At 41.3% G+C, this 19,908-nt stretch overlaps 3 protein-coding genes across 7 annotated transcripts; 1 reads left to right on the forward strand and 2 right to left on the reverse strand.

The window, feature by feature from the left end:
* Positions 1 to 1,175: 1,175 nt before the first annotated feature.
* Positions 1,176 to 5,061, forward strand: LOC133707165 (DNA-directed RNA polymerase III subunit 2-like). Of its 2 annotated transcripts, none has more exons than XM_062132724.1 (2): positions 1,176 to 1,392; positions 1,479 to 5,061. In XM_062132724.1, exon 2 carries the CDS (start codon positions 1,497 to 1,499, stop codon positions 4,929 to 4,931), a length of 3,435 nt encoding a protein of 1,144 aa, XP_061988708.1. In that variant the 5' UTR covers positions 1,176 to 1,392; positions 1,479 to 1,496; the 3' UTR covers positions 4,932 to 5,061. The 2 variants fall into 2 exon arrangements, with proteins under 2 accessions (XP_061988708.1, XP_061988709.1); XM_062132725.1 differs by having other exon boundaries at positions 1,488 to 5,061.
* A 539-nt stretch (positions 5,062 to 5,600) lies between these two features.
* LOC133707166 (uncharacterized) lies at positions 5,601 to 10,813 on the reverse strand. Of its 4 annotated transcripts, none has more exons than XM_062132728.1 (7): positions 10,716 to 10,813; positions 10,486 to 10,541; positions 9,403 to 9,492; positions 9,064 to 9,145; positions 8,838 to 8,890; positions 7,185 to 7,315; positions 5,601 to 6,890 (listed from the first exon to the last, which is right to left on the reverse strand). In XM_062132728.1, the coding sequence occupies exon 7, from the start codon at positions 6,586 to 6,588 to the stop codon at positions 5,746 to 5,748; it is 843 nt and encodes a 280-aa protein (XP_061988712.1). In that variant the 5' UTR covers positions 6,589 to 6,890; positions 7,185 to 7,315; positions 8,838 to 8,890; positions 9,064 to 9,145; positions 9,403 to 9,492; positions 10,486 to 10,541; positions 10,716 to 10,813; the 3' UTR covers positions 5,601 to 5,745. The 4 variants fall into 4 exon arrangements, with proteins under 4 accessions (XP_061988712.1, XP_061988711.1, XP_061988713.1 ...); XM_062132727.1 differs by having other exon boundaries at positions 9,055 to 9,145; XM_062132729.1 differs by having other exon boundaries at positions 9,064 to 9,158.
* A 5,913-nt stretch (positions 10,814 to 16,726) lies between these two features.
* Positions 16,727 to 19,704, reverse strand: LOC133743074 (patellin-3). The gene is made up of 4 exons (XM_062170817.1): positions 18,368 to 19,704; positions 18,138 to 18,262; positions 17,861 to 18,011; positions 16,727 to 17,473 (listed from the first exon to the last, which is right to left on the reverse strand). The coding sequence occupies exons 1-4, from the start codon at positions 19,460 to 19,462 to the stop codon at positions 17,222 to 17,224; spliced, it is 1,623 nt and encodes a 540-aa protein (XP_062026801.1). The 5' UTR covers positions 19,463 to 19,704; the 3' UTR covers positions 16,727 to 17,221.
* Between the last annotated feature and the right edge of the window lie 204 nt (positions 19,705 to 19,908).

The raw sequence follows: 19,908 nt of genomic DNA on the forward strand, positions 1-19,908 counted from the left end.
CAAAACCATATCTCAAAACAAAAATCAAAGATATTCCAATAGAAAAGACAGTTTAGAAATGCAAGGGACATTTGCTCTTTCTAGACTTCCAATACTTGTTAATTGTCTACTTAATCTAGTAGAGGGACGTCCTTCACTTGTTCCCTACAATATATATTGTTTTCAATTGTATGGCCAAAGCCATAGAATGGCAAAACCAAAACTATGTATCAGGACCACAAATTTAACCTAAGATATTGTAACATGGACAAAGCCATAGATGAAACAACAATACCAGACCAATGAAACCCTAAAGCAGAATATATATTCGACATCAGAGCCAGATAACAATATTAGAGCCTAGATCAGACACACACACACATATATGACATCAAAGCCAAAATATACTTATTATCAACGTATTTCCACCAAATTCCAAACATGAGATTGATTCATACTCACATAAAGGGGTCAAAATCTGTTTCACAAAAAAGGGAAAGTAGAGGCCTATAAATATGGGCCCAAATATTCCCACATTAAACACTTAAACCCATATGACCAAAAAACACCAATGAAACCCTCAAGCAGAATATATAGATAATAATACTAGAGCCTAGAAAGCCAAAAAATACATATTATCAAAGTATTTCCACAAAATTCCAAACATGAGATTGATTCCTACTCACATAGTGGGTCAAAATCTACCCACTTTTGGTAAGGACATGTGGGCTCTGTCCTGGTCTGCATACTCGTTATGCCTTGTCTGTCCTTGCGAGGCGGCAGATCAATCCAAGTGGCAGGATGAAACGACGTGTTATCGGATTTATCTCCGGTTGTCAGCATATTGGGAAAGCTATTTTATTAGTTTTATGACATTGCTTTAGCTTTCCGGTATGCCACAATTATTGTAAAGCAAATGGAGTAGTCCGCATGACACTCTTTGCTATTTGGTGCATATTTGAATACATGGTAGTTGTAGAGACTTCTGTTAGACCTCCCGAATAACTCTTGAGGTGTATTGTAATATGGGGTCTAGACACTATGTCCCCCCCGGTATATTCATCAGTTTCATTAATCGAGGCCTGACGGCAGTTACACAGTCCTTATTTCAAAAAAAAAAAAAAAAAAAAAAGGGAAAGTAGAGGCCTATAAATATGGGCCCAAATATTCCCACATTAAACCCTTAAACCCATAGGACCAAAAAAACCCCTTAAACCCAGCGCCGTCTTCTTTCTTCATAGAAGGAGAGTCGAACCACCGACCGTACACACTGAAACTGCAACTGCAACTGCCCACCACTAAAGCAACTCAATTCTGCACTCTTGACGGCTCCACGACCTTGCTCAGCTCCGACTGCCGCCGACCTCGGCCATCGGAACCGAGCATCGCACCCCGGTTTGAAAGTTCAGTCAGGTATTTTATAACTGTGGCTTTTGTTTGCTATTGATAATCGAATTTTCGAGGTTGGTTTTGATAATTGATTTTAATTTCTATTTTAGAAACCCTAGATATCAGCCATGGGCGTGCCGGTCAAGTCACTGCTGGACCCTAACCCCGGCTCCGCCATCGATAAGCAATTCCTGGCGGCGCCGATCAAATCCGCAACCGACAAATTTGCTCTGCTGCCGGAGCTTCTCAAGGTCAGAGGGATCGTCAGGGAACATCTGGACTCCTTCAACTACTTCGTCAACACCGGAATCAAGAGAATCGTGCGCGCCAATGACCGCATTGTGTCCGCAGTTGATCCCAGAATTTACATCAAGTTCTTAAATGTAGAGATTGGCGAGGCCTCCGTGACCAGGGATGGTGTCACTGATAAAATTGCTCCACACACATGTCGATTATCCGACATGACGTATTCGGCTCCGGTGAGAGTGAATGTTGAGTACGTTGAGGGGGCACATGATCTGACACCGAGACGGAAAGCTGGTGTCAAGATTTGCACAATGCCGATAATGTTAAGGAGTTGCAAGTGCATTTTAGCTGGAAAGAGCGACTCGGAGCTTGCGAAACTCGGGGAGTGTCCGCTTGATCCGGGAGGCTATTTTGTGATTAAAGGGAGTGAGAGGGTGCTGTTGATTCAGGAGCAGCTTTCGAAGAACAGGATTATTATAGGCAAGGACAAGAAGGGGAATGTGACTGCTTCTGTGACTAGCAGCACCGAGAAAATGAAGAGCAAGACTGTGATTGAGTTTGACAAGAGTAAGAAGACGGTTTCTTTGCTGATCAATGCGTTTGAGAAAAAGGTTCCGATTATGGTGGTGATGAAGGCTATGGGGATGCAGAGTGATCAGGAAGTTGTGCAGATGCTTGGGAGAGATCCGCGGTATGGTGCATTGCTTTTGCCATCGATTGAGGAATGTGCAAAGGTGGAGATATACAACAAGGAGCAGGCATTGGTGTACCTGGAAGGAAAGCTTACGAAGAAGCGTGAGAAGGATGGTACTCATGGTAGAGTTATCTCAGTTCTTGCAGATGTGCTTCTTGCTAATGTTGCGGTGACGCCGGGAAATTTTCATCTGAAATGCATGTATGTTGGCGTCATGTTGAGACGCATGATGGATTCAGTTTTGAACAAGGGTGCAGTGGATGACACAGATTATGTTGGCAACAAGCGGTTCGAGTTATCTGGACAATTGATTTCTCTCCTGTTTGAGGATCAGTTCAAGACAATGATCGAGACAGCTAGGAAAGAATTAGACACTCAAATGTTACCAAAGGCAAAGCCTGGGAGGGGTTTGGCCTTGCTCTCTCTCATACAGAAACCGCGTATGTCAGAAGGACTGGAAAGAGCCCTGTCTACCGGAAACTTTATTATGGACCGGTTCAGGATGAAAAAGTCAGGGGTGACTCAGGTGCTAACTAGGCTATCCTTTATAGGAGCTCTGGGCTCAATGACCAAAACAAAGCCGCAAGTTGAAAAGTCGGCGAAAGTAAGTGGACCTAGAGCCTTGCAACCTAGTCAGTGGGGAATGCTTTGTCCTTGTGACACTCCCGAAGGTCAAGATATTGGACTGGTGAAGAACTTGGCCCTGCTGGCTCATGTCACAACTGATGAAGAGGATGGTCCATTGATTTCTCTGTGCTACTCTTTGGGTGTTGAAGACTTGGAACAACTATCAGCAGAGGAGCTTCACTCGCAGAATTCTTTTCTGGTTCTATTTAATGGAAACATCCTCGGAGTGCATAGAAAGCCACAGAGGTTTGCCACTGCAATGAGAAAGTTGCGTAGAGCTGGAAAAATTGGGCAGTTTGTAAGTGTCTTTGTCAATGAGAAGCAGAGTTGTGTTCAAATTGCTTCTGATGGTGGTCGAGTTTGCCGTCCGCTAATTATTGCTGACAGGGGGATCTCAAGGGTGAAAGGACATCACATGGAGGAGTTGAAGGCTGGCTACCGGACTTTTGATGATTTTTTGAATGACGGTTTGATTGAGTATCTTGATGTCAATGAGCAGAACAATGCTTTGATTGCTCTGTACGAAAATCAGACAACAGCAGAAACAACTCATATAGAAATAGAGCCTTTAGGCATTTTAGGTGTTATTGCTGGGCTTATTCCGTATCCTCATCACAACCAGTCACCTAGAAATACTTACCAATGTGCTATGGGAAAACAAGCAATGGGGAATATTGCCTATAACCAGCTGCGTCGGATGGACACGCTTCTCTACCTACTGGTGTATCCTCAAAGGCCATTATTGACTACCAAGACAATTGAGCTGGTGGGGTATGATAAACTTGGAGCTGGGCAGAATGCAACTGTGGCTGTGATGAGTTATAGCGGCTATGACATAGAGGACGCAATAGTGATGAACAAGTCATCTCTGGATCGTGGGTTTGGTCGTTCTATATATATGAAAAGATTCAGCGATGGCATCAAAACTTATAAAACTCGAGGGACTGAAGTCGTCCACCAAGACATAATAGCCAGGCCAGATAGAGATGGAAAATATTATAATGAAAAAATGCGGGTGCTTGATGATGATGGAATTGCTTTACCTGGAGAGATTATTACACCAGATGAAATCCTTCTGAACAAACAGGTCCCAAGTACAAACAAGACAGGACATAGGCCTGCACCCTTGAAATACAAAGGACCTGAAGGGGAGTCTTACGTGCTGGATAAAGTCTCTATGTATCCTGACACGTATAATAATTTGCAGTGCAAATTCTTAGTTCGCCATACTCGTAGACCAGAGGTTGGTGACAAATTCAGTAGCAGACATGGGCAGAAAGGTGTCTGTGGTACCATTGTCCAACAGGAAGATTTCCCATTTTCTGAACGTGGCATTTGCCCTGACCTAATTATGAACCCTCATGGATTTCCAAGTCGGATGACTGTAGGCAAGATGATAGAGCTTCTTGGGAGTAAAGCAGGAGTTTCATGTGGCAGATTTCACTATGGCAGTGCCTTTGGTGAACCAAGTGGTCATGCAGACAAGGTTGAATCCATAACTGAAACGCTTGTGAAGATGGGATTCAGCTATGATGGCAAGGACTTTCTTTACTCAGGACTTACAGGTTGCCCATTACAAGCATATATTTTCATGGGACCAATCTACTACCAGAGGTTGAAACATATGGTCATAGACAAAATGCATGCACGAGGTAGTGGTCCTAAAGCTCAACTAACTAGGCAACCTACAGAGGGAAAGGCTCGTAATGGAGGACTGCGAATAGGTGAAATGGAGCGCGACTGTCTGGTTGGTTATGGTGCAAGTATGTTGGCATATGAGCGCCTAATGCTCGCTAGTGATCCTTTTGAAATTCATGTCTGCAGAGAGTGTGGTTTGCTTGGCTATTATGACCATAAGCGGAAATCCTCAATGTGCACCAACTGTAGAAATGGGGATGTTATGGCTACCATGAAGCTTCCATATGCTTGCAAGCTCTTGATCCAAGAACTCCAGTCCATGAATATTGTTCCTCGTTTGAAATTGGCAAATGCATGAGATGTGGTTTTTCTTGATAGTAGTGAACTAGATAGGGATTTGATTTCTATGCTTTGCTTATTGTTCGATGCATTAGCTTGCATGTTTTTGAAAAGGAACGGCTAATTTATAATTAGCTCATTTCTGAAGATTACCTGCTGAGTTCTTTTGTTTGGTGATTATAAGTGCATCGTCGCTCATTGCTTTGATACCTTCAATATAATGTACACAGTGGAGAAATTGGAACGTTTACTGAAATTTATCTGATATAAAAGTTTAGTTATACAGTGTTCTTTGATAAAGACTTTGCATTCATGAGTGGCTTGGATTTATTCAATAATGAAGCACAAATATGACTTTTGTTATGGACAATTCTACTCTTGCTTTCAAAATTATTGCATGCAGCAATGATTCAGATCTCCTCGAAGTTTTCTGAGGAATATGGAGCTTATATCTTGAAGCAGGGTATGACTTGGCTAACTTTTGGACAAGTACTTTGGCTTTTCGGACGTCTTTGATCAACCTTATTGATGGTGTTGATGATGAGTTATTCTTGGCTTGGGATCCTCCTAGTGTCGGCCAAGTTAAACTCAATGTCGATGGTTCTGGGCTAAACACCAGTTGCAGGATTAGAGCCGGAGGCGTTCTAAGAGACTCGAAAGTATTTTGGTTTCACAGCTTTGCATCAAATTTAGACGCTAGAAAAATCTTAAAATCTGGCAGGACCGTCCCCACCAAGATATGTATCCATACACAAACTTTGTCCAAATATCCAACAAAAATTAAGAGGAAAGCATAGCAAAAATAAAACAACAAAAAAGCAGAGAACCGAAGCCTAACTGTCAATATCCAAGGAATAGCCAGTTTGAGGAGTCAAGCTAGGAGTGACCGGAAGCTGGGTGCTGGGGGTGATATCGAAAGTGAATGTCGTGACAGTAGTGGTATTGGTCGTTTGTGTTCCGGAATCATCCTCCTCCTCGGACACATCCGCCTCTCCACTATCAGCTCCGGAGGGCGCTTGACTGCTAGCACGATCTTTGGCGGCCGCCTTGAGTTGATCATACTTCTTCTTCTTCTCCTCCCCCTGCAGCGCCAGCAGAACCTTCTTGTCAATCACACCCTTATCCATGAAATACTGGAACAGGGTATCACAGGCAAGTTTGTAAAGCCTGCTAAGCTCCTCATTCAAGGGTCCTGTTTGATTCTTCTCCTCAGCCAGGTTCCGCTCAAAGATATCAATCGCTCCGGACAGAGAGTTCCGCATAGATTGATTTGAGCGAGCCTCCTCACGCTCCTTCTCTAAAGCCTCCGCTCTCTCCTGATCTTTCCGGGCAGCGACATCCTCGATCTCCTTCTTCAAGCGCTGCACCTCCTCTTCCGCACTCACCAAACTCGCTTGCGCCAAGACCAAGTTCGCATCCCTATCCTCCAACTCCTTAGTTTGTTTTTCCAGCTTCTTCTTGAGAGTTGACGCTTCCTTCGTGAGGCTGGAAATTTTGAGTTTTGCATCATCACACTCGCCCCTGACCATCTGCAGCTGTCTTTCCAGTTCGCTCTCCTCCTCGAACTCCATGCTAACAAAGATCTTGTGGCCAAGCTTGATCACCTCTCCCAAGATTTTCTGTTTGGCCTCCAGCGGTGAGCAATTACCCAAGGTGATGTGGTCATAGAAGTTCATCTTGCCTGAGATTTTGGCAACCTCAGTAAGGTAAGAAGCATCCTTAACTTGGTTCCTTCCAACAATATCCTTCTTGTCTTCATTGCAATCATCAACAATAACATGTTCCTTTGATGTGGCCTCCTTCCTTTTTTCACTATCTACTACATTAACCCCCTCCACATTTCTGTTGCAATCCTCTGCATTACCGTTTGTCAGACTTGCACTTCTTCCTTTTTTTATTGCCTTCTACATTAACAGCATCTGATTTTCTGTTGCAATCTACTACATTAACTTGTTTTTCTGACATGGCCTTCTTCTTCCTTCGATCCAGAATAGAAAAAAAAATATATATATATTAAGATCAATGACCAATGAATAGAATTACTTGAAAAGTATAAAATATAAGAGGGAACCAGTGAAATAACATGATGATATTTCTAGAAATACACTAGAAAAGTTGCCTGCGCTTTGCCGCGGAATTTGCTTTTGTTAAGATATAAACATTAAATTATGACTTCATTCTACTGAAATAGCAATGAAGGAGTAATGCAGGGTTCATTCAAAAATACACACATATTCAAATTACTTGCATTGTTAGAAATTGAGAATCAGACCTTTACAGAGGAAAAGCTCATTCCTTGAGAGATAACTCTAAACCCAAAACCACCCGAAGCACAGTAATTATTCTCTCTCACAATCCGAAGCAGCAACCAGTGGAGGAGCTTATGCCTCACGGGCACAAAAACTGCAAAAAGATGCAAGAATAATGAGAGATAGCACATGACCTACAACCACCTTCAAGCAGTTTACTTCCTCTACTACTCTTGCTGTGTTGTAAGGAGAGGGTCAGTTTGGAGGTAGCCTTTTGTTGTTGGTGACTGAAATAGTCACAACAGAGTGACACAACTTGCAACCCTTTAACAGATTCCTAGTAGCAACAGTAACATAAATTCTTTTTGTTTTTTCTTTTCTTGTTAGCAGACCTTTAAAACTGAAAGCATAGCACACTAAAAGCAAAACTGATTTTAATTTATCTTATGGTCCCTGGAACATGAAGCAAAGCTCCGCCACTCTGAAATGCAAGTTTAATGTTATTTTCATAATCATATTGGACTGCATCAAGTGTTTAGAATGCATTTAGTCATGACAGTGGTAGTATGCTCATTTCAATATTGTCATGCTTACTGGTAACTTTTTTCCATCAAACTGATGATTAATTGACCCCTGTTTTCAAATAAATTCATCTAAAAGCAGTTTTTTTTTTTAAAGATAAAATGAAACATTAACAATGGGGATTTAGAGATAGGATCATTGCTGGGTAAAGGAAGGCCCTTAGTCTATTAACGGTTGGTTTAGCTGGGTGAAGAGGCTCTTCTGAATCTAGGTAGGTCCTATGATCCATTCTTATTTGAGAGTTCACTTGAGCATCTCAAACACAATAGTGGCACTGCTTATAAGTTCAAACCTTTCACACACAGAATAATAATCACACCAGTTTTTCATCCTACACCTGGAAAGCTTTTAATTTCCATTTATTCCTTTTTCCCTCTATATACAAAAAGTGGATTCCATTTCTACATTTCAATGAGGCGAACCCAATAAGAAAAGTTTGCTAACCTATATCAAAACACAATAGGAAACCATAATGAATTTCACCAACAAATTTTGCCTCTACAAATCCTTTCAGAGTTTTAACCTGCTCCAAAAACCATACTGTAACTTAATTTTCATTTGGATCATATAAGATCTATGATGATATAAGATGTGCAACCAATACACAATTAAACTAAAACCATAACAAACTTGGAACAGAAAGTCATAAAATTGCACTCATTATTGTATAATTTTCATTCGCATGATTCATATATTTACTATTTCAGTCTGCCAAAAAAAAAATCAGTTGGAAGCAAAACAGATATCCATGTCACAATGCAAGCAAAACAGATGCCAAAATATCTATGTTTTACAAAAAGCAACCAGACTATCAATTAAAAAGCAGACATTAAAATTTCATTTAGGTCAAAACCAAATTTCAATACTAATAAGCAAAAACAAAGCCTAAAACTTCCAATCTAATCCCTCCTCAAGCGATATAGACAAATCCAAAAAAAGGTATGAAACTGTAAAAGAGCCACCTTCATGTTCTACTTTTGGTTTATCATTTTCAAAACCCAGTAACGATTTTGATGAATAGAAACGTTGGTTTTGACATAAATAATTAGACCAAACAAAAATGAGGTGCTCGGAGCAATCAGGAAGGAACTCACCAAATACGAACCGTATATATCCTCTGCTTCAATCACCCAGACTTGGGCAACAACTGACAAAGAATAAATGAAACAAATTAGAAATCATGGTAGAACAATCCAAAACAAACCCAGACCCAGGTCCCTAATCTTTCCTCCTCGAAATCTTACATCAAATCCAGAATATAAAATCCCAAATTTGATATCAAATATGGCATATAAACTCTGTAAACCCAACCTGTCTTACTTGTAATCTGTTCAGAATCTTGCTCCACCAGTATTAACGATGAAGATTGATATATTCGTCCGATGCCAGCCTTCAATCGAACCTTCACAAACGCACTACAATATCAGGCGTTTTCTTTATTCAGTAAACTCAAGAGCAAAACCGGCATTTCCAAAATCAAGCACTGTTTTTATCTATTGCGTTCGAGGGCAACACAGCCATTTAACTGTGTATGAACAGTGCTTAGGAACAGTGTATGCGCTTTAGTATATTTAGAATAATATACCAAAACCGGCATTTCCAAAATCAATTTAAACCAATGCTATTAGGAAATATCAGTAATAACACAACATTCCATACCTGAATCAAGACAGAACAATGAACCAATATCAAAGAACAGAAACAGGAACAGTGGCAAGAAAACAATCAAAATACTTCTTTGCATAGAACCTACAAAATGAAAGCAAAATAATCATCAATATTCTACAACAAAGAAAAAGTTAAAAAGATCAGAACCCATATTAGCATCAATTAAAAACAAAGAAAAAAAAGAAGGAAAAAAAAAAAAAAAAAAAAAGGTACTACGCATAGGCAAGCAATGTCTCCATAATTGCAAAGTTACCACTTGGTTCTTTGTTCTTCCCAATTGACTTCAGCTTTTGACAGAAAGGTAGGCAAGCAATGTTCTCATAATTGCATCTATCTATAATTGCTTATCACATCCAACATCAAGAGTCATAACTAAAAACACGTACGTCAAAATCATTTAACCAAACAGTCATGATTAGTATCAGGGGAGATCATTAGTTTGATGTTAGTGATCAATGAAGGATCAGTGAGGCTCAGGCAAGGAAGAGGAGGTTTAATAATGAAATCAAGATCAAAATGCGAAGACTGTGAGAATGAAGCAAAAAAGGAATGTGTGTACATGAGATCCAAGACCAATAATCAATTTCCGTCAGTAAAACTAATCCACCTCTCAATCACAAATGAACCAAATCCAATAACTATGTGAACGAAATTTGACAGATTCTGAAAAAATAAACAACATTCAATAGCAACCAATGTAATCAACAAATCACAGAGCAAATTGTAAAAATTTGAGAAACGAAATCCATCGAATCCAATCAACCACATACCGTGCAACCCACATATTAACTGAAAGCCAAAATTCAGAAATGATCTAAAATAACCGAACTCCCAAACTGAAGAACAAACAATAGGAGATTTGTGAATGAAAAGCAAACGTAATGTTGAGGTGCAATACAGCTCTTAGAAACCCTAACAAATGCAAATACATCCAGACCTCCAGTGGATATATATATATATATGAAATTAGGGGTTGGACTGAACTTATTTACAACAAACACAGAAACAAGTCAACACTAATTTACAACAAACACAGAAAAGTAAGACACAGCAAATTAGAAAAGAAATTTGGACCTCACGCCCCACCGGCTTCTCTTTTCCCCAGTGCAGCACAACTCAAACCTCACGCCCTGCAATGACCCGAAAACAGAGAATTATCAATTTCACTCAATTGGGTTATCAATTTTTGGCTTCAAAAATAGAGGGTTAACAAAATGACAAGTTACCAAGTAAATACTCAACGATAAAAGCGTAGGAATACAAAGAGAGACGAGCAAGGGCAGGGTGGAGAGTGGAGACCGAACCTGGAGACGACCAAGGTCAAGAAATGGCTACAAGACCGTAGTTTGTTCCGGATTTCAAAATTAGGCGGCGGAACGATTTGCCGCAATCAATATATATCTCTACTATTATTATAAATGTAGATCCTCGTGTCAAAATTTTAAAGTGTCTATAATACCCTTCAATAATATTCAATAAAATAAATATGTAAATTGAAAAAATAGCCAAACAATTACTATTCTTTGTCCAAAAATTTTTATTTTTTAGAATCGATCTATTTTCCATTAACATCACAATATCATCCACGAAAAACGCATGCACGTTGCTAGTATATACTACTCTCTCAAAATCCCTGTTCCCTTGTTTCTTTGTCACGTGGAATCCCATTGTCTTTTTTAAGAGATCAAATCTCACATATCCACTCATTCTCAAAAAAAAAAAAAAAAAAAAAAGATTCCATATATCCACAACATATTGGTGCATAATTCTGAGGAAAAAAGAAGAATAAGGAGATATATTTATTTATTGTAGTTAGTGGAAAGAGAGGAAACAAAAGAAAATAATGTAATCGTCGCCAGGAATAATTATGCTGAATCGGGTGACTAATTTCATTCGAATAGGTTGACAATTAACAAGATATGCAAGGATAGGAATGACAAAAATCCTTAGAGATCAGGACGGTTATGGAGGTTTTATCCCCCAATGAGGATGAGAATGGAGAATCTTTGATAATTTTTATTAGGTATTGAGACGAAAAATGAACTTGGAGATGGAGATGATATTGTGATCCACATCCCTTACCCACCCCATTATCAACCATATGCAAGGCAAAGCTACTGGCCTAAACCTAAAGAGTGAAGTTGATAGTAAAGATGGGATTTTGTTTATTTTTTATTTTTTAAGTGAGGTTGCTAATTACAATAATGTTTTAAATTCATTAAATTTAGGGGCTGTGACCACTTACCCAATTTTTGGCCAAAAATTGCCCACTTACTCCACCAAGAGTTTTTTAACCCCATTCACCCAATCTAACAGTGTTTGACAGTATTGCCCTCATTTTAATTAACAAATTACACTCATATCTCTCTCTTTCTCTCTCTTTCTCTAACCTCGTCTCAGGCTCTCTTTCTCTCTCTCTCTCTCTTAGCCACCACGCCCACCACTCCACCGTCAATGTCGGCCTCCACCGCCGCCGCTCTGTCCCACCGTCGGACCACCAGAGGATGATGCCATCTAACTCCACGATCCCAACCCCTCTGGGCTTCGCCGGTTTTGTTCGTCAGATGTCCGGAAAGCTCTCCACGCCAGAATCGGGTCTGGGCTTCGCCGGTTTCGTTCGTCAGATGTCCGGGAAGCTCCGAAGCTCCACGCCGGAATCGGGTCTGGGTTTCCCTTGCAGGTCTCGGACGACGTCAAAACTGTGGTCTATTGGGGGGTAATAGATAGATTATTGCCCCCCACTAATTTCTTAACTATGGTTAATTAATCACTAAAATTAGAGTTTTGATAAGTCTTATGTTGTTTTGAGTTTATTAAAGTACAATAATCTGTCAATAATAGTTAAGTGAAGGGTTCTGACTTAAAACGAAGACATTATTTGGGGGCAGTAATGTGTCTACTGCCCCCCACTAAACCATTAAAACTTGCACCAGTTAAGTGAAGGGTTCTGACTTCGTATGAAGACATTATTTGGGGGCAGTAATGTGTCTACTGCCCCCCACTAAACCATTACAACTTGCACCAGTTTCAAGGATTCACAGTGTATTGCACTTTATCACAAACAAATCAACAAGAGATGATTACTGTCTCCTAAGAAAGACATTATTGGGTGGCACTAATGTGTCTACTGCCCCCCAATAGACCATCAAACATTACACCGCTTCCTATGTTTCACAGATTATAGAAGTTATTCACACTCAAAACAACAGATAATGTCTAAAAACCCACATTATGAGGGTCAATATTCTGTCTACTGCCCCCCACTAGACTGACACAAACCACACAATTTTTTTCATTTATCGGCTACTGCAATTTAACACTACATTTACTTTGGAATAGCAGTTTTCAGTCCGTCAATAAATAAAGCAGTCATCAATAGCCCCCAATACAAAGTCTACTGGGGGGCACTAATGTTACAATTTTTATGGTTATGACTGCCCAATAGCAGATAGCAGTTTTCAGTCCGTCGTCGATTCCTTCAGAAGGTCAACGCCGGCCTCGCCGAGCTTCTCAGCGACGAGGACCGTCGGCTTGGCGTCGAGCCTGACAGCGGAGAGCACAACGACGAGTTTCGGCGCAGCGATGGCGAGAGCAGGCGTCGTGGGCGACCTGCTGGAGGGAGGGAGAGAGAAATCCGACGTCGTCTGGATAGAGAGAGAGAGAGAGAGAGAGAGAGAGATCGGTGAGGGGGGAGGAGAGAGAAATCGGTGAGGGGGGAGAGGGCAAAAAAGTCCCAAAAATAAATAAAAAGAAGAAAAAAAGAATTAATTGGGTAAAGGGGAAATAATCCCTTAGAGTGTTTTGGGTAAACGGGGTTAAAAAACAGTTAGTGGAGCAAGTAGGCAAATTTTAAGCTAAAATTGGGTAAATGAGCATTTTCCCTTAAATGGAACCTATTTTTTTTCAAAAATTCAAGCCAAAATAAGGAAACAATCCTCGACCAAAAAAAGAAAAAAAATGGAAACAATCCCTCGATTCCCTCCCCTTTTTTTTTTTTTTTTGTGGAAATAATCCCTCCCCTCTGTTTTGTTTTTTTTTTGAAATAGTAATCCCTCCCCTCTTAGTAATGGTATAAATTAGTTCTTAAGGTGCGCAAAATATTTCTAATTTTATTTTAATTCAATTGTCGCAGTGAATTGATCATATCTAAAGCGACGGAATATGAATATTTATGTGACTTGCGTATATCCTATGATGTACTCGCGAAGACGAGATCTTAAAAAACCTAGTTCTCTCTGACAACTAGGGTAGAGGTTGGCGGCTAGGGTTTCGCTGATTTGAAGAGATCAACGTTGAGAACGACGGTTCTCATAGATCGGAGGCGTGATGGCAGAGGCTATGGCGACTCGACTGGCGGCGGCACTTGCACTGACGGATGACGCGGTGGTGGAGTTTGGGGAAGCTGGAGCAGCGGCTGTTGCTGCGTCTGGCTTTTATCTGGTGGGTCGTATGTTGGCACCTAGGGCAGAGGATGCTGCTGGATTGCCCAAGGCGATGGCGGCGGTATGGGGCCTGCGTGATCGTCTCTCGATCACGAAGGTTGAAGGGGACCGCTTTCAGTTCCGCTTTGCGGTGAAGGAGGAAGGTCAGAGAGTTCTGCACCGGGGCCCGTGGCATTTCAAGAATCGGATGCTCTTGCTGGAAGAGTATGATGGCTTTGGGGCGCCGGAGTTGGTTCCATTGAACTCGTTAGAGGCATGGGTCACGGTGTGACGTCTACCTCCACGTTTGCAAACGGAAGAGTCGTTGATGTTGATTGGATCGTCAATGGGCCGGTTTCTGCTGGCAGAGAAGTTTGCACTGCAGCGGGGTTCTCCTGAGCAACGCTTCCGGGTCCTCTTGGACGTTCGTCGGCGTCTCTGGGGGCAGCGGACTTTTGGCTTTACAGAGACGGTAAGGGCGGCGGTGGATCTGTTCTATGAGAAGGTCAAAGGGTGGTGCAGAGAGTGTGGCCTTTTCGACCATGCTGATCGAGTGTGTGATAAGTTTTTGATTAAGAAAAGTGGAGGTGGGCTGACCAGACCTACAGGGTTAGTACTGGGAGGTCAGGTGACTCCGGCGGCGGCTAGGAAAGAGCCGGCTAAGGTGATCCTGCCAGAGACTCCAAGGTGCAGCGCTGGTGTTCCTGTGACACCTACACCAATCCTGTTAGGGCCGATGGCAACAACTGGAGTGCCAAATCTCATGGATATTGTTGGCCGGTCCATGGAGATGCTAAAGGGGATACCAAGCTGGAATGCTCCATGTCCCATTCAATCTGGAGTCCCATTGAATATACCGGTGGCTTCCATAGCTATAGAAGCAGCACAAGTAAGTGGTGTGAAGCGCTCAGCTTTTTCTGTGCAAGCTCGTCCAGGTAAGAAGGCTAAACTGCGTTCTGATTCTTCTGCATTAATGTGCTTGGATGTGGAGGAGGGTTTTGGCTTACCTAATGATAATGGGAAAGTGAAAATCTCACCTTTGAAGAATAAAAGGGGTAGGCCTAAAGGGTCCAAGAATCAGTTAGGACCAAGGGTGCGTAGTAAGAGAGTGGTTCGGAAGATTACTATTGCCGAGACTGCTGACGGACAGGTGGGCAATGCCTTGTCTGTGATGGGAGAAGATACTCCATCGGGGGAGAAAGTGGGTTCTGAGGAGGTATGTGTGAGTCCTCTCCTGATGGGGATGACTTCGGGTACCGCTCAAGAATGAGTTTTGTCGCCAAAAATATTCGGGACATCTTGGCCTCTTGATTCTCTAGGATGTTCTAGGATAGATTTTGGCAGGGCTTCATGATCGTTAAAAATGTTGAATTACTTAGGTAGTGATTCTTTTGACAGTCCCACAGAGATGGGTCATTATGTGTAATTTCGCTGATCAATGCAATGAGTTGACAATTCTCTCAAAAAAAAAAAAGTATGATGTACTCGCCACAACTTCCAAAGTTCACCGAGAGCAACAAAATTCTGATAGAATCAAATCTTATCGGTACTTGGCTGATAAATCATTACGTCGTTTCTTAAGCTTTCACTACCGTATCTACACTTGACAAAAGTAACGTCAAAACTCAAAAGCTTATGTGGACATCGAAGCCAATGTAAAAGCATATGGAAGTGGTTGAGAAGAAACTATGCTATAATTTGTCATAGTGCTTAGTGAAAAACGAAAAGGCATCAACAGATGATGCGGCCGGAATAAACTCATCGAAAAGATAATCCCCGGAAAGTGACTGCAGTTTCTATTGCATAAGAGGGTCCAGATTGATTGCTGCCGGTGGAAAAGAAAAGAGTCTTCATGGAAAAACAAATGGAAAATGGACTGGGAAGTGACTTAGAGGCTTAAGCACGAGTAATCATTACTCACCCTCAATGCAAAGCAACATGGTTCAATGGAGAACAGCGTAAACCCAAAGTAGAATCCAATATTTATTCCTTGATCTAGTCTTACAAACATAGATGGCAAACCAATAAAAATATCCAGGTCTTTGTATAAACTATGAAGCAAACCAACATGCGAAGAAAGCTGATGTCTCAGCCAGCTACAAAGAAACAACATCAGTCTAACTCAAACTTTTTTCACACTGCCAAAATCATATACATATGAATAGAAAATTCTCTAAGAAAATCATCAAACCATGCATATGTATTGTTGAAAACTATGATGTAAAGTTGCCTCATAATGCCGGCCAAAGTCAAATTTTTGGTGAGGGTCTCTATCTTTTAGGTAAATGGTCATCTTCTGGATGAAACAAACCGACAATTGATCATAGAGTAGGAATGGGAAAATGGAGGTAATATGCGTGTGTACCAAACATTGCAAGGATCGCTTGATTCTTGGTGGGGTGCAATAATTTTTCAGGTGCCAGAGTAGGATCATAGTGCTCAAGTGATGCATATTGTAGCTCAAATTGCTCTCTATTGTAATGATTCGCTCTAGTCATCAATGAAATGCAAAGGACTCTATTGAAGAATGGAAAGAAGCATGATGACAGTAAGAATAAGAACGGAAAGAACATGCATTTCTGGGTTCCACAAGAAAGGACATGCTACCTGGTGAAATTATAGCAACCAAGACAATTTTACCATGCTACACAAGTGCACAACATGATTGAACCCTTTTCTCTTGTTTGGGGAAAAAAAATATTGGCTTCAAATTCAAATAAAAGAAAATGGAGGTCTTAGGTCCTACCATAGTCCCACATTGATATGCCTTTTGAAATTGGCACTACATAGAAAAGAACACCCTCCATTTAAAGTTGGTGTTCAAGGATGAGCTCCGTCCATGATCCAGAATGGGATTCAATCAGTAAAACTCATCCTTTAATAAACAAAATCCATATTCAAAGACAGATTCTTCATCCCAACTGATAAAGATGTTCCCTTAATTTACACACAATGGGGTCCAAAAGGTCCTGATACATAGAGCCAAATAACTACTGTGAAAGACCATCTTAAACAGAGTTAATACCAACATTTCTACCCTTTGTCCACAAATTTGTTTGCTTTCTTATGATATAACTCTAGTTTTGTATAAACGCACAAAACAAACCAAAATTCAACGACTCTGCAGCTCCGACCAGCCTTGCTCATCACTTGAAAAGCATGCACTAGAGTACCGTACCACACAAGGACGACAACAAACAAACTAAATTTGCAGAACCAAAACTAACAGCTCTAAGCCATTAACTCGAAGAAACTAGAAACCTCCATATACAAAACACAACAGAATGAAGATGACCATTAATTATATGATGACAAGCCCTTCCCTCTTCACTTTCACTTCTTAGTGCACAATCACATGTCTAAAGTGCGCGATTACTTAGAATCCTTGGTCAATAGGAGGGTTCGACCTTGAACCTGTACAGAAGCCTCTTCTTCTTTGAGGTTGGATTGTCAATGGTGAGCAATATTTTACCCAGCTCGCCAACTTTGAACCTGTGAAGCAGCACTGGTTCACCAGTTGGGGCCATCTTTGTGGCTTTTTGAATGATCAGTGTATATGCATCTTGAGAGTTGGGAACAAACTCAGCACTGTAGCTCACCTCCCACCCAACTACACGAAGTTCCCACACGATGGTGCACTTCTGCAATTTATTGGCATCCAAATCAATAAAGTAAGCTTCGATTCATCATCAAACATGCATGAGGGCCTGTTTGGCACTGCTTCTATAGAAGTGCCTTTCCTCACTAGCACATGATTTAAAAAAAAAAAATGCAACTGCTTCATAAAATGCACATTGAGGAACTCTAATCAAAACACCCTTCATTTCATATTGAAAGCACTGTAAGCTATTTCTTCAAAGCTTCAAACACTCCAAAAAGTACTCTGCTGAGTATTTGAAAGCATTTTTCCACTTCTAAAAGCCTAATAGCATTGCCTAAAAATGCCCTAACTCGTTTTGTGCTCGGAATGAAAGTACATTGTATATATATCAAATGATAATAGAACAACAAAGAAGAAGCAATCTAACCTCATAAATTATAATTTCCACAGTCTTCTTTGTTCCAGGTTTGATGATTACATCAGTGACTGGATCAGCAATCGTGAATTCTGGGTTGCACTCGCAGTAATCCACACTCAAACCCCCATATTGTATAGGAACATGCTCAGCAGAAATGTACCTACAGCATCATGTGGTGACATTTTAACTTTAAATTAACCAACCATATATAAGGGGATGAATACACATGAAACAAACACCTATTGATCAAATCATGCAATGTAAGATAAACAGAAACTCTACTAACTTGAAAAGGGTCTCTGCAGATTTGACTGGGCTTGCAAAGACAAACTTGCTTTTGGTCCTCTGTGTCATGAAGGGACTGATCAATGTGTAGAATGCAAGATACCACCAAGGAGCATTGACAAACACCTTAATAAAAAATCACAACCAAACAATAAGTAATCAACCAACACAAGGGATGAACCCAATTAAAGAATAGATTTAAAAAAAGTAACCAGCGAAAGTGATCAGTACCTGTTTGACTACAAACTCGGGATAATTGTCCTGAAGCAACTGAAGGGCTTGTTTGGTGGCCAAGCGAAGCTCACTCTTTGCAGGGCCAGGAGAATTCTTAAGATCATTAACCTGAAAAATAGTGCAAACACCACCAGGGCTGAAATCCAGCTTCCTAATGCTTCTCTCCAAGAACTGAATCCGCCACCGGAGAAACTTGGTTCTCTTTTCCTCATCCAAAAACGTCTTCTGATACAGCTCCTTGTTCTGAAACTCCCCAAACACATTGTAACACACAGGGTGACCCTCTCTGTCATACCCATGCATAAAAACCACTTTCTCCAAATCATCACCAAGATCTTCGTCCACAAGAGCATCGATCCCAAACTTCTTCCTCCACTGGATCGTGTTTCGGAGCATAACAAAAGCATCTCTCACCTTGAAGTCCCGAGCCCTCAGGAACTTGAGAAGAATCACATCGCTCCTGTCGTCCTTGAGCAGCGGAACACCCCAAATTGAAACCTCCTCTGGAGAAATCGCCAGCTGCGATGTTTCCTTAGCTACTTCCTCTGCTTCCTTCACTGGATTCTCCTCGATTTTGGGCTCATGGAGCGGCTTTGTTTCGGATTCCGAACCAGCAGTGTCTTCTTCAGTTTTGGGAGCTGGTTTTTCCTTGGTCTCTTTCACTTCTTGTTTTGGGGAAGTGAACTGGCGAGTGTTGAGAGCTTCCTGGACGAGCTGCTTCAGTTCTTGAAGTGCTTTCCTCTCGGAATCTGAGAGATCCGCCACTATATTGCTTTCCTCTTTGAACGAAATCAGAGACTGCGGAATCGGTTTCCGAATCGTTGGTTCCTCACCCTCCTTGGCCTGCACAGACCCAACAACTAAAACCTCCTCCTCGGACTTAGCCTTCACCACAGGAGGAGACTCGAGAGGCAGCTCTAGCGGCGGCTCTTCTTCCTTGGCAGACTCTATCACTTCTGGTAATGGCGCTGGTGGAAGTGGGTCTTCTTTAGACTCGAGTTTTTCGGCTACAGAAGGCGATTCGGACTCAACCACCGCGAAAGGTGGTTGGTCTGCCGGTGGCGGGGTGGTTATGGTGGTTTCATCAGCCATTTTTAGGAGAATGTTGCAAAGAAGATAGAGATTGGTTTTGTGGGAAGTAAGAGAGAAAAGTTGGCGATGGTAGATGTTACTAGTACTAGTAGAAGTAGCAAAGATGGAAAAGAAGACTGTGGAAGTGGGGAACAGAGAGAGAGAGATGTTTTGTCTAGGTTAGGAAGGAAGTAACTGTGGGTGTGTCAGTCGCTCAGTCATGGGCCTAAGTTGTGTTGAGGACTTGAGGCATGCAGACCACATATACCCACCACCGTTTCAGAGGTGTGAGCAGTGTGGAGTCAATCGAGTGAATAAGGATGGAAACGGTTGAATCTGGAATCCTATGCTGATCAAAGGGGGGGCTAGTGCAAACCTTTGTCTTTTTTTACTTTTTTGATTTTCTTTCTTTTTCTTTTTTCTTTTTCCTTTTTTTTCTGTTTTTCAACTTTTAATCTGAAAATTCA

Source organism: Rosa rugosa, chromosome 4 (genome assembly GCF_958449725.1).
Source record: "Rosa rugosa chromosome 4, drRosRugo1.1, whole genome shotgun sequence".
Lineage (NCBI taxonomy): Eukaryota > Viridiplantae > Streptophyta > Magnoliopsida > Rosales > Rosaceae > Rosa > Rosa rugosa.

Coding starts and splice junctions, on each gene's coding strand:
- LOC133707165 (XM_062132724.1), top strand. CDS start 1,497: ATGGGCGTGCCGGTCAAGTCACTGCTGGACCCTAACCCCGGCTCCGCC.
- LOC133707166 (XM_062132728.1), bottom strand. CDS start 6,588: ATGAACTTCTATGACCACATCACCTTGGGTAATTGCTCACCGCTGGAG.
- LOC133743074 (XM_062170817.1), bottom strand. CDS start 19,462: ATGGCTGATGAAACCACCATAACCACCCCGCCACCGGCAGACCAACCA. Junction 18,263..18,367: donor CCGAGTTTGTAGTCAAACAG/GTACTGATCACT, acceptor TTTTTTATTAAG/GTGTTTGTCAATGCTCCTTG. Junction 17,474..17,860: donor TGGAAATTATAATTTATGAG/GTTAGATTGCTT, acceptor AATAAATTGCAG/AAGTGCACCATCGTGTGGGA.